The sequence below is a fragment of the Polyodon spathula genome, chromosome 26 (genome assembly GCF_017654505.1).
Source record: "Polyodon spathula isolate WHYD16114869_AA chromosome 26, ASM1765450v1, whole genome shotgun sequence".
Lineage (NCBI taxonomy): Eukaryota > Metazoa > Chordata > Actinopteri > Acipenseriformes > Polyodontidae > Polyodon > Polyodon spathula.
This window is the reverse complement of record NC_054559.1, coordinates 4695942-4710510: the sequence shown is the minus strand read 5'-3', so window position 1 is coordinate 4710510 and position 14569 is coordinate 4695942. Positions and strand designations below refer to the sequence as shown.

The 14569-nt window shown below is 38.1% G+C and overlaps 1 protein-coding gene across 1 annotated transcript in view; it reads right to left on the bottom strand.

Annotated features, from left to right (window-relative positions):
* The window catches only part of LOC121300746 (dual specificity mitogen-activated protein kinase kinase 3-like), a 60484-nt gene extending 46281 nt beyond the window's left edge, over positions 1–14203 (bottom strand). The window contains exon 1 of the mRNA XM_041229522.1: positions 13883–14203. Coding sequence (XP_041085456.1) covers positions 13883–13907 — 25 coding nt within the window. The 5' untranslated portion in view covers positions 13908–14203. The remainder of the gene's footprint in view (positions 1–13882) is intronic.
* Between the last annotated feature and the right edge of the window lie 366 nt (positions 14204–14569).

Sequence of the window (14569 nt, the reverse complement as noted above, 5' to 3'; positions counted from 1 at the left end):
TTGTGTTTCAACCTACTTATTGAATTGATGATCATTAACACCTGTTTGGTATAATTGTTTAATCATACACCTGACTATATGCCTACAAAATCCCTGACTCTGTGCAAGTGTACCTAGAAGAATTGATGCTGTTTTGAAGGCAAAGGTTGGTCACACCAAATATGGATTTGATTTTTCTCCTGTTCACTCACTTTGGATTTAGTTAATTGATAAATATAAACTATTAACATGTCTATTTTTTAAAGCATTCTTACTTTACAGCATTTTTTCACACCTGCCTAAAACTTGATAAGTTTGAAATTGATATTTCTATATTCAGTCCAAAAATATATCAATAACAGAAAGAACAAAAAATTACAGTGTCTTATGTTTCTTGTGATATATAGGTTTTATATAATATATAAATTTTTGGGTGTAAAATCAAGTAATTTGCTACGCTATCCCAAGCGTTGTTATTTGCGTGTGACAGCTGTAGTACTGTGGCGTACAGCACTTGCCGTGACGTAGTACTCTGAGGGTTAAACTACTGTACAAATGCACAATGGGATTACTACAACCACAGTTATGGCTCACACAAACTTAACTGTCAACAAGATCCGTAACTAACAGCTATTGGTTAGAAAGCTGAGTAAACTGATCAAATCTTACCCTCGTTGCAACTGCAATGCAATATTAGATCATGCAGATGTCTTTGAGACTGGATAAAGTAGGGCAGTCAGACAAAAACCGAAAATGCTAAATACTAGGTTTGAAATTGTGCCTTGTTGAATTTGCCGAAATGCATGGCAATCGCAATGCTGAAAAAAGTACGTGACTGGAGACGAAACAGAGACAAACTTAAATATGGCGAAAGAAAAAAGAGCTGATAGAGGAGGAAAGTGTTAATGGCCCGGGGTATAATTAATTAGTTTTTTTTCTTTAACACAAGCAGCACTGTTTAACCTGTTAAACCCTCAGACTCCCACAGACAATTTCCGCCTGCAGGGCTATGGCCTTAAATAAATCACATTATCTTCCAAAGTATAGACAGCACAGGCATGGTTCAGGGCTTGCATTCAAGGTAACCCCCTGGCCATTAGGACTAAAACCTCAGATTTGATACAAGTCTTACTCATAACCACAGTGGAAGGAGATATCCAGAAAAAAAAAAAAACATAAAAAACAAGAAACGCTTTTCATTTGTTTTTATTCTATCGTCATTTTTTCACCTTGTAGCACATGAAAGAGACCAACATGTCTACTACACTGGATAAAAAATTGAAACTGATTGAATAAAGGGATCAAATTCTACATGAGTTTTTACAAAGCTAGGCCCAAGAGTCCCCAGACCTCTCCAAAAATGAACATTGTGTAAATCTTTATGGCCAGTCATACACTAGTTTATTGAGCAAGTTCTAAAAGGGAGGTTACCTTCTGGCACCTCACATGCTATACATGGCCACATGAATTAGATTTTGAAATCCTCTTTTCTACTTATTTGTCCAATATTTCACTCAAAAGGTGGCCTTTTTGGAGAGCTTTGGGGTGCCCGAAATGTATCCATGATGAGTACGCATGACAAATACTCTCAGTTCATATGCCACAACTGTCAGGCACATTGCTCTCACATAACTGTGTGTTTGTGCAGGAGAATGTTGCTACTGAGATTTTTTTGTAGCTCTGAATTTTCAGTACCTGACTGTATTTTTGTTACTCACTTGCTTGAAAGTATGTAAATGTCAAGAAGCAAAATAATGAGATTTTTTTTTTTTTTCAAAATAAAGTGGTTACACTCATTCAAGCACTGCTGACAGGTGAACATGTGTTGATTATTGGATAAAGGCATCTGCTAAATGTCTACAATAATAATAATAATAATAATAATAATAATAATAATAATAAGATTGCAGACACCTTTGCTGCTCTAAATCAGGCTGCCAAACTGAAAACACCTCAGTTCCTTTCATTTTTACTTTACTTGACATGTGGCAAACAAAGGAACTGAGTGAGTGATTGCTGGAGCAGGCAGACAGCTTATCTTGAAAGGCTAAGAAACCTACACTATCTCTAGGTGAGTAGCGGATCCATTATACTTACAAATCCTGAAGAGCCAGGCCAGAGCAGCGAAACGCACAGCTAGTCGATTGGAGTTGTTTTTGAACCATGAGGTACTAGACATATTGCGGCGGGAATATCTGGAAATGGCGAATTCAAAAAATTCCTTTGCTGTCTGATGGTAGGAGAACAACGTTTCTGATATTGATTCGGTTTTTATTGCCGTTTTGTTTTGTAGTAATATTACACATGATTTTTGAAATGTAATGTGTAATTGCAGTACCATGTTCCACCCGCGGAACAAGGGGGCGTTAGAGGTAAATACTTTTTTTTTTTTATTTGAATTAGAGTAAAAACCGTTGAATAAGTCTACGTTCTTGGTATTTTTAGTGGATCCTAAAAAGGAAGGAGCGATTTATACACTGGTGTGACCTATAGGCTTTTTCCTGAAATTGTCGTCTCAAAAAGGTGGGTGGGGGGTGACTTATACACCGGTGTGACTTGTAGACTGTTTTCTTACGTTAGTAGAACAAATCCGTAAAAGCCAATGCAGCTGGAACTATTGTCTAAGTGTGGTTTTGGAAATAAATGTTCAGTAAAGCAAGTAAGATATGTTCCTTCAAGTGTTTGGGTACTTGATAAGTTAAAATAAAATAGGTTAATAGGGATGCGATGTTGGATGTATAACTTGATTTTATGCTCTGTTAATTATTACTTTTTAAATCCATTTAGGTACCATTTGTCAGTGGTTTACTCTGTTACTACTGGAATGTACAGTACTGTAGTAGTATTACATCTATATTTTGATTTATGTTGACATTGCACTTAAATTTACTTGAACCAATTATTTATACATTTTGAAAAACTGAATAGTTTCTGGCAGTTTAACTAAAAGCAAAAAAAAAAAAACAATAAAATTCTTAGTAGAATATTTCAAAACTAAACCTGTGTATTTTTTTTTTTTATTTAGCAGTGTTGAGCAAAAATCAACTGTAAAAAAGTATTTTAAAAACACAAAAAAGGTGTTCTCCTGTTTTATTTCCCTTTTAATTCCCCATTTCAGAAATCAAGCGTTTTGAAACTGGTAAAAATGTAATCAGTACATTAGTCATACACATTTAAGTGTATAGTAATTGAAGACATGCCATGTCCATTATTATTTGCTTGTTTATTCATCATGTGACTTCATTCCATGTCTCTGCTGAAACTCAACATGGCGGCTGCACCAACGACGAAAAAAAAGCAGTAAGACAGAGCTAAAAGAAATCTGATTATCTATATGAGGATGGTGCAAAAGTATTCTTAAAGTTGCTGTAATTCGAGTCAATGCCATTAAATATAATAATGCCAGTTGTAAACACATAGCGAATAAGAAAGCAAATAAGGCAGCAATAATGGCAAAGCAGTGCATTCTTCTATGCTAAAAAACTAAGACCTAGTAAAATGTACTGCACGCAAGGCGGAGCTTTCCCCAAGTAAGCAAGCTAAATTAATTGCATATCTCATTATTGTTTAGTTTATTTCTTTCCACGCTACCTGCCTTTAATGACGCTATAATTAGCAATTTTAAACCATGGTCGTGTCTTAATTGAATTATATTTTCTGATGATGAATAAATGAGCTCAAAGCTATTTTTCTAGCTATACAATCCTTGAAGGAAACTGGTCACTTCACTATGTAAAGCAGGGGTATATATGGGAGTTATTCTTGGCTCCCTCTGATAAGGCCAAGTCTCAGGCAGTAATTGTGCATGCTGCACTTATTATTTAAATAATTTATATAAAATACACAATGCAAATATTTTTTGAATAGCATGTTTACACAGATAATCATGAATAAACTCAAATAAGAGTATAGCTAGCGTCTCGCGTTTCTTGCGTTATTTTAATGCCAGCAATGAGAAGTGATGTCTATAAACAAGAGGACAGGTTTGAAATGTCTTCAGGTGCTTTACTTATTATTACAGCAACAAGAAAATAATAATAATAATAATAATAATAATAATAATAATAATAATAATAATAATAATAATAACAACAACAATAATTGGGGTAATTTATTAGATTTACTTATTTTAACTAGCAACATTACTTCAATTGCCATAATTAATTATTAATGCGTTGATAAAAAGTGGGAACAAATGGAAATGGACATTTTTGAAAAATGAAATTTGGTATTCCCAAGAATGGAACAATTAGTAGCCCTAAAGATGGTTACAATTGAAGGCAGTGCAGACGCCAGTGTTTTATGCAGTAGTATAAAGCAATTTATGCAGGCCACCAGTTAGGCATACAGTCTACATCTATGACAACAACTTACAGGGCTGCATAGGATCAGAGGATGATTCAAAATCAGAGGCAGATCCACAATAAATGTCTTGTTTAAATTGAAAATAAACTGTAAAACTGTTGAGATACTTGTGTTGAAATGTTGTTTCAAAATTGTATAATGCAACAAAAATATACTAAAAGGGTTAATAAGTGGCCAAAGGTTTCTCACTAATAATGTATCCTTTCTCAGTCAAATGGCAAGTTTCTTGGTATCTAAAAAGCGTAGAGGGAACACTGTTGTGGATAAATGCATATGTGATAATCGATTAAGAAATGAGGTTGCTGATTGCACCACAACCACTACTACAAAATATAGCACATTGATAAATACACATTAGTCCTTAAATATGTCCTATTTGTTGAAGCATTGACACATTACCTGTACTGGTCCCAAAGCACTGTACAATCTTGAATCTTCCAGAATGCAACAGCAGGACAGAGGAAAACACTTTACCATGCCAACTTATTTTAACGAGTAACTACTGAGCTTGATAAGAAACGAGGCAATGAAAATACAGAAGCTCTCTAACAATTACACAATGGTTATTCCCCTACAGCCCACCCATAAAAACTGGCATTATTTTTGCACTCAAATTGAAAATGACAAGAAGAGTCTTTTACTACACAAAGCACTCAACAACTAGCTGGATTTGTGAGTGGTAGTTAAACAACATTTAACATTTGCAATAAGCATTATTGAAGTCCTTTTAATACCCTGATTACCAGGGCCGCACTAGAAGCCGAGCTCACGTCTGATTTAGTGCACTCCTTTCACAGAGCTGTATAGAAGTTGTGCATAGACAAATTCTCATAGCTCATTTCCCCTTTCTTTCTACACCCAAGGCTCAAAGTTAATGTATTATTTGGTAGCACGTTGCTACCTAAAACTTTTAATTTGCTACTAGTTTTTTTATGCAGTAGCATTTTTCGGATACCTTATGCTGCAGTTTATAAGACGACCTTGAGTGAACACGTACATTATTACCGGTATTAGTTTTCTTAAACACATACATCATCAGTATCTTTCATAAAGCGGGCAACCTTTGCTAATAGAGCTTCCCAATAGATGACTGAGGTTTAACCGTCCCATGTAGATACGAGAGGCACCCACAGTGCAAATCGTATTGGACAGTGGAGTATAAATACCTGCAGTAATGGGGATACAATTTCAAGGTATGATGTTTATTGTATTGACCAAAACTAAAATTAAAATTAAATGGACTATTAAAAATATTACAGTTTTATAAGAACAGGCAATGACCTAACAGGATGTCAAGTTTATTCAATGTCCTTTCAGTCTTAATATAAAACCAAGCGAAGGAAAAGATTTAAGATTATCCGTCTCCTTTATGCTATCACACATGACCCCTTGGTAAACAACTGCAGCTGTCTCTATTGCCTGCAGCTGCTACATAGTTTACCTTCCAGGTCAATATGTTCCTGCAATGGAGTCTCGCCTTCTTCCTGGCTGACCGACTTCCCTACCCTGGAAATCAACTGTCAGGCCAGCCCATCCAAAGACTTCCCCTTTCGTTACTTCGCACCCTCACAGGTCGGGAGGGAGATTTACAACCAGAACTCATATTTCTGTCACAGCTGCATTGATTGCTGAAACTGAAATTTCCCTCTGAAGTAGTTATTAAGAATAGTAAATAGTAATCCAGGTAAGCAAACCCTTTACATTTTTCTGGATAGTTATTTCCAAATTCCCCCTTTCAGTACCAATCAATGATCATGAGAAAGCGTCTTCTGACAATCTGAATTAGATAACTATGCATTTTACGAAGGCTAATTTCTATGCTGATCTTGATTTTTGAGTCAGCAGTATAGGCTGAGCCATGGATCAAGGTGCAACAAGATTACATCGTATTCCTTTTCTGATCAAATGAAACATTGTCACTTCTTTACTTACGAAAGGAATACAGTTTACTCTTCCTTAATGTAAGCATAAGCATTAGCCTATGTAAAATAGTCAGAGAAGCTTTCAGATTGTCAGTAATGCTTTCTTCTTATCATTGACTAGTACTGAAAAACTGCAGAGGCAAGGCAGGAAATGCAATTAACACGTTTTTAACATGTTCTTTTCTGTTTTAAGTGATACCTGTCGACTTAATACATGTTAAAAATGAAATTTGGAAATACAACAATTTGGAGAACACTTTGTTTTTCTTCAATTAAACTAATAGCTGTGACAAAGTAAAAAAAATATCTTATAAGCTTGCCCGAGTTAAGCCGATACTCAAAAAACCCTCCCTTGACCCGGCTGACTTATCTAATTTCCATCCCATCCCCAATCTCCTTTTTCTCTCAAAAACTCTCGAAAGAGCTGTAGCCACTCAGCTGATGAAACACCTCACGGACAACAATCTAGTTGAATCTCTACAGTCTGGTTTCCGGCTGCATCACAGTACTGAAACTGCTCTGCTCCGGACTGTGAATGATCTCCTGCTCAATGCTAATGCTCCCTCTTGTTTTCCTTGCTCTAACAGCTGCTTTTGACACCACAGATCATGGCATTCTTCTTGACCACCTTCAGGAGTATGCTGGGATCTCTGGAACCTGTCTCTCCTGGATGTCCTCTTACCTATCCAGATGCATGCAGTCCATTTTCTATGCTGGACGCAGTGGTGCTATGAACAAAGATCTCCCAAGGATCTGTCCTTGGGCCCCTTCTCCTCAATATCTACATGCTTCCCTTTTGTAATTTTCTTCAGCTGAACACTAGCAAATCTGAACTCCTTCTAGTAGGATCTAAACATAGCTGCCCTAAACCTCGGAAACTGTCTGCTGCTGCCTTTCCCCACAGTATGAAGCCTTAGTGTACTTCTTGACTGCAACCTCTCCTTTGATGCCCACATCTCCTCCATGGTCAAATCTTCCTTCTAACATCTTTGAAACATCTCCAAAGTCCGTCCCTACCTTTCCCTCCCAGATGCGGAGATACTTTGTCATGCAATTGTCTCCTCTCGACTTGACTACTGCAACTCTCCATATGGTGGTCTGCCGGCACGCACCACAAACTGACTGCAGCTAGTGTTCCAAATGTGGGACTTCCTGTCCAAAACGGGACATCTGGTCATCTTATTTAAAGATGCAGTAAAAAGGCAGTTAGTGCTAAATCAGTTAATATGGCATGTTGCATGAAACTTTCAAAGGTAGCGGTACCCGTGCTGTAATTAGCTTTCCTTTACAAAAAAGCTTGGCTGTGGTTGTAACCTTATAATTTATATGGTCTGTGGCAGGGGAGCAGGAGAGCCCTACACACGATTAAAGGGGGCAGGAAAAGTCCTGCTGATTTAAAATGTATTATGATTTATTGTTTATAAATGTGACAGCGAAAGCGCCTTGGGTTTTGCTATTGTTTGGAAAGGATGAGCGAGGTGCTGTCAGCCATGATGCATTGTTTTAGTTTTAAAATGCCCACGAGGGGAATGCTTGATTGTCAGCTAGTAATTGAATTAACTTGAGAGTCACACATAATTATTCTACCTGTGCGGACTATTGCCGAGGAGTAAGGACAGAGTTAAGAGCCAGTTAACCCCTTGGCCACAGTATAAAAGACCTACAGCTTTGTCTGCAAAAGGTGTAGTGTTTGAGCGAGAGAGAGAGAGAGTCAGAGAACGAGTCTGATAACGAAATGAAAAGAAAAAGGTTCAGGGAAGGCAACTGCCCAGCCTGACCTTCGGTCTAGTTTGGTTGTGTCTGACATCTGTTTTGTTTAAATATTTCATTTCATTCTATAAACAGTGTTTTTGTGTTCAAATATTTTATTTTTGGTTTCAAAATAAAAATGGAGCCGTAACATGCTTTGCACCAGAGTACATGTCTGTGTTTTCAGTTGCTGTTTCTGGCCTGATGTCACCACTCAGCTGTCCTGTCACAAGGTCATACAATGCAGGGTTCAATTATTTAATTGCTGCCTTTATAGGTATATATGATTTGTTAGACTGAAGACATAAGTATTTCGTACCACTTAATTTGCACCGATGAAACATTACCTGGTTAACTGTACTGATGGTTGAATTCTTGTAGAACTTAAGGATAAAACAAAATATATTTCAACAATGAATGCATTAGTTCCATTATTTAGTGGCGCACAAGGCGGTTTCCTTTCAGATTTAAATATAGGCCTTCTGCGTGAGTTTGGGATATTCAGTCTATTTAAAACAGTAGGTAGATGTTTTGTTTTGTTTTTTAATTATTTTTATATATAATTATTAGTCGAATAAACTGCTACAGAATAAGACCACGTTGCTACCTACTTTACAGGCAGTTAGCAAATCTTCACTACTGCCTTAAAAAGTTAACTTCTAGCCCTGCTAAACTGTGCAGTGCAAAAGATACACCACTTACCCCTTAACCTTCACTCTTACTTCCAGCAGGCATGTAGTGGACACTGCTGGAAGTAGAATGATACACAGTTAGTTTGAGTGCATGTCCAGGTCTGGGTGTACAGACTCAAAATAGCACTAACCTTGGACTACCCAATGATACCACAGACAAGATAATCCAAAACTGCAAGTTCTGAAACTGTTTTATTAAGATTTTAAATATAAAACTAGTTAATTATACTGTACTGTGACGGAAAGACAATGAGTTCTGGTGGTAAATCTCCCTCCTGACCTGTGAAGGCGCTAAAGAATGGGAGGAGAAGTATCTGGAAGGGCTGGCCTGACGGTTCGTTTCCGGGGGCGGGAAGTCGGTCAGCCTGGAAAGAAGCGAGACACTGTTGCAAGACCGTACTGACCTGAAAGGTAAACGAGGGGCAGCTGCAAGCAATAAGGCAGCTGCAACCGTTTACCAAGATGTCATGAGGGACTGCATATAGGGGCCAGGGTAACCCTGATCTTTTCTTTCGTTTGGGTAAACGCTGGAGATAAAGCAGGACCGAGAGAGGAGCTCTCATTTAATAAGAAAACGCGTTGTGTGTTATGTTTTGTTTGTTTAGTAATTGTCTGTGTTTTTGCACCACTAGACAGTTAAACTCACAAATCCGGAGCTATCGCCGAGGGTCAGCATGAACCAGATCACCACTGCACCAACCGTCACGAAATACCCGTGTCTTCACCACCGCACACGCACGTCTGCACTCACCCAGGACTGGTGACCGTGTGTTCATTTCTGTTCAGGAATGTGCCCTGTTTTGTAAAACCTGCGCTTTACACAGTGTTGGAAAACATGGATTGAGAATTGATTAGCAGTTTGCTACGCATGTGGACTGGCAGAGCTATACTGGTGTTCTTTTCTGAAAAGAGACTAATATTGCAGATAGCAGACTGTTTGGTTCAAATTGCATGTACTGCTAACCACTGATAGAGACGATGCGTCTACAAACTGCCCAACAATGACTGCAAGCTAATGAGATAACAATGCTGTGGACTAGAAGGGAACAGGTTCTGAGGACTTCAGAGAGATCGAAAGAGATAATGCCACTGGCATCAAAGGGGATCTCAAGGAGATAACAAAAGGCAGATGTATGGACCTTTTGTCTCCAGGAGTGTGAAGAATGCACTGAGTTCAGAGGTTGTCACATTAGACTACACACACACACACACACACACGCACATACAGACACACACACACACACTAAATTAACAGAATAATGTGTTGTACCTTTGCAATTGGTTAAGTGTCAGAGAAAGGGGAGGTGGACCATCTATACAGAAGGGTATTTAATGTCATGCAAACATTGTAATGTTGAGTGTTGTATGTCCTGTACCTGGGACCAGACTCCCTGCATAGTTCAATAAACCTGGCAACTGATTGAAGAAAAGGACTCTGTGCATTTTCTTGAATCTACTTACTCACCATCTATTTTTGTAAGTTACTTCACACATGGTGGTGTTTTGCCAGGGTATTACTATTTAAATGGTCACCAGACCTGGAAAACAAATAAAGCACCTTTCCAACAGGATTACAATTGTCTTTCACTCCTGCACCGCATCACCTGTTCCCCACTCACCAGCCACTTTGCCACATGTACACAAATAATGCACTGTGGAAATGTTTTTTCTTTTTTTTATAGCAAAAGACAAGTCTGTTGCCCCGTTCTCAGTCTGACTTTCAAATAAGGGACTGGAAACAGACCAAGAACAGGGAGTTACATGATTATTTTATTTCTGGAGGTTAAATTCAAATGCACGAAATGAAAATTGCAGTGTAGAACACTACAATAAGATACGCTAAGAAAGTGGTTTCGAAATGATGGCCCCGATTATGAAGGTCTACCTTGTAGCCTAGGGGGTTGTTTCAGTGTTTTCACCAGTGAAGCGCCCAGTGCAATACAACCCTATAATGTGTTGTGCCAGGCACCCAAAGAGTCCACACTGTTTAGAGTCGCCCCCCCAGCAATGTTAAATGGGTACATGCCGCATATGATTCCTAGGGCAATTAGAAACAGCTGCTGTGCACATTGAAGCTTTATGAAATCCAAACCAACATGTCTTAGAAGAAAATATACTGCAGACAGAATACAAGTGTTTGTCAACTCCAACCATACTACATAGATCTAACTGTACAGTGGCAATGGCTGTTATGTTCACAGTTTTCTTTGTGTAATAAAGACTTGCAAAAACAAAATGTAAATTGTGGGACAAAAATAACCCTATAATTCAGAAACTGTGGGAGTAAACATTTCCACATTCAATAAAGCATTTCTGCAATAGGCACTTTACCACACATCGTGGACTTCCAACAACTAAACAAATAAGTACCAGTAGTTAACCTTAACGTGTCTCCTTTTAGTGTTAGCTGCCTCCTTAGCTCTCAGAGATGAATGCTAGTGCCATACTACAGTATAAATTGGGGGGGGGTTGCCTGCGATGTTGCCGAATGTAAATCCACATCAGACGAGACTTGGAAACGATCCAAAAGACTGCAAATAAATACATGACCCTACCCATGCATTCCTAGAGATGGGCTGTCCCATTACAAAACAGATCTTGTTTTGATAAAAAAAAGTTACCACCCTGACCGGCAACTCCGTTTGTAAAATAAAGTCCAATAGTTTATTATTATCATTATTGTTAATAGTAATCAGACAGTTATAGTCACGTAGTATTTTTCTTTGTGGTACCAGTAGTAGTCTGACTTGAAGACGTCTGGACAATAGCAGTATTGAGATTTTAAAAAAAAATATTTTACTGTTATACATTTATATATACAACTTAGTGCAATCTCAATTGTGTTTCTTTACACATTCCTTCTGTGATCTTTTTTGTTTATTAACTAAGTATTTTGAAGTGCAACATTACTATTAGTAGGAGGAGGAGTAAAAGTAGTAGTATGTTGTTACACACTATATAATCACCATCTTCATTATTATTATTATTATTATTATTATTATTATTATTATTATTATTATTATTATTTGCAGGTCACCACTTACCTTGTATTATATACTTTTATTTAGTTTTTCCTTTTAAAAAATCTGGTGAACTTGACAGAAAAAGCTTTATAAATGCGGCTCATAATCCACAAAACTTCACTTTATGCATATGTAAGACCTTCTTGTTGTCACGGATTTATGCCAGAGAACAATTTAGTGAACAAAACGTTATTTATCAAAAAAATAAACCAACCCCCCCCCCCCCCAAAAAAAAAAAAAAAAAAAAAAAACATAGCTTAATGAGGTCACATGTTCAAGCTGTGTGAATGCAGGACCTTTTTGTGTCATATTTAAAAGCTAGCAAAAGTGCACATTTTTTTCATTTAAATGCTGGATATATTGCTGCATGTATGGTCTGGTTTATTTTTGCTTATTAATAAATCTTAATCGGAAAGAAAATGTCTTAGTGCTGCTAAATTAAATGCACCGCCTGCAAGCCACCAAGACGTTGTCTTTCTTCTGGATGTCTTTATAGTCGATTAATTTGCAATCATATAGTAGTGGATACTGCTGCACCTCATAAATTTTCGTTGTACATGAATAACTTGTTTTGAAGTGTGCCTTGTTTTAGGGCGTACGTTTGACGTTGTCATCGGTGTTAACCTTGTTCTAATTGGTCAGTTTCATTTCAGTCGCGCGACGAAAAAAAATAGAAACAGGTTCTACGTGACACTCAAAGCGACTTCGCTCGCTGCTGGTCTGGATACTCTTATTTGACTGCAGTGACTTCTTTATTATTTGCTCGCGTCCAGTGTGGACACGACTTGACTCCTGTTACGGTTACTCATCCTCTGCCATTTAATTCAGACACACAGTGCAGTGAAGACAAGGCATTACTTATTACTCACAGCTTTGTCTCTAGATTACGGTAAACATTTACGATTGAGGATTCAGCCTTGACTAGTGATGCTAAGTGCGGCGGCACATATTTGTGGTTTTCACGTAGGACTCACTTCTAAATGTATCGAGTTAGTTCGTTTGGAAAAAAAAGTCAGGTAACTTCCCTGGAATGGTTTCCACAGTGACACTGTGGCTATAGAGGAGTTTCCAATAACTGCACCCTTCAGAGTGGCAGCAAACCTTAAGGCAGCAGCACAGCCTCCCACACATTCCTGCTCATGGCGACACAACCATACTGAGAGCTCATTTAGCCGCCCCGTTCACAAGTATCAAACTCATGATGACTCACCCCCTAACTACAGTACAGGAGCACGATCAACAGGAAACGAAAACAAATTACAAATATTAAAAAAAAACAACTCGAGCAGGGATGCAAGACGCAGCCTTCTTGTTCAAAACAGACAGAGTGTAAGCAGCTGACCCCAGCTCGCCCTAGTGCTCAACTTGTTTCCCATAATAAATGAATAGTATTACCGCATCATCAATTATATCTGCTATCATGCTAGCAATGGAAATAATTCTAGTGTGAACTTGGTGTAACATAGAAACAACAAAACATGTGCCAATCGACTACACGGGTTTCGGTTACTGTGTCTGGAATTGGTGGATCAACCCTCATTGTCTGTGTACACACACACATCTATACAGTATATATAAAATACTAAGTGTGTGCTGTGGGGCTTGACCTACAGACCCATCTTCCACTCCTGGCATCATGACACGTGAAAGTGTCCGATTGTCAATCCAAATCAAATGTTTTCTTGAGAGGGCTGCTCAATCATACATTTATTTTTTGAATATACCACAATGTAAATTAACATTTAAAAACACAACTTCAAAAGCATGAATGGTTATCAGAACCCTAATTTGGAATCGACATTAAACACAGGTTAGTAACTCGTCGTCACCCAGTCCGAGTCAAATTGAATTTGCAGTCGTTTTAAATTTCCACATGCACACAAAGTAGCCGGTAGGATGGTTCAACCTGGAAATGGTTTGCGTAATCGAAATAGATGGGAATTCGTGGTGGGATAGGACAACAGAAAAACTACTCCCGCTGTACTACAAGTAAAAAACATTCTTACACATTTTTTGATTTGGTACTTCGCAAAGACCAGATCACTTCCTACTTGATTAGGAGGGAATACGTCAGCATATTACAGGTACCAGTGAAACAAACGCGGTCCTTATTCAAGCAAGCAATCCTGTAGGAAATCATGATATAACTTACCAGTGGTTTTATGAGGCAGTGACATATTGATTCCCGATGAGTAACTCTTTGCTTAACACTTCACACACGATGTTCACAACGTTGCAGCCAAATAAAAAAAAAAACCTGTAGGATTTACAATAATCCTTGCCTGTAGGAGCCAGTAAATAACACACGCCAGAAGATTCAGGCAATTTGACTGAACGTATACACAGCTGTGTGATCAGACCGTTTTATGCGATTATTTAAAATAATTAATTTAACAAAACAAAAATACCGAATAATTATAAATATCGAGAGTAGAGCTCACAGGAAGCTGCAAGGCTTTACTCGCCCCTCGGTGACGGCAAGCTTTAATCAGTCACGTCATTTTTTTCTAGACCAATCCAAACGGAACTGGAATAGACAGGAGCCAATGGAATGTTGCGGGGGTGCGATTGTGGGCTTACTGTTTTCTCATTCAACGATTGAGGCACGCACTCAAAGCACCGTGTTTCCTTTGTAGTACACTGCAGGGGCGGCTGGGGCCGGTGGCAGCTTCAGATTTAGCAAGAGAGAACATTTCAAACAAGCTGTTTTCCAGTCAGCTGCCATATGTCATAAGACATACACCTTTCATTTTCCACCAATAGCCTTCTATACTAAGTCTGGTAAAATGTCTATTGAAGTATTAGAGGAGGTGACGCAGAGTTTGCGTTTCTATTGACT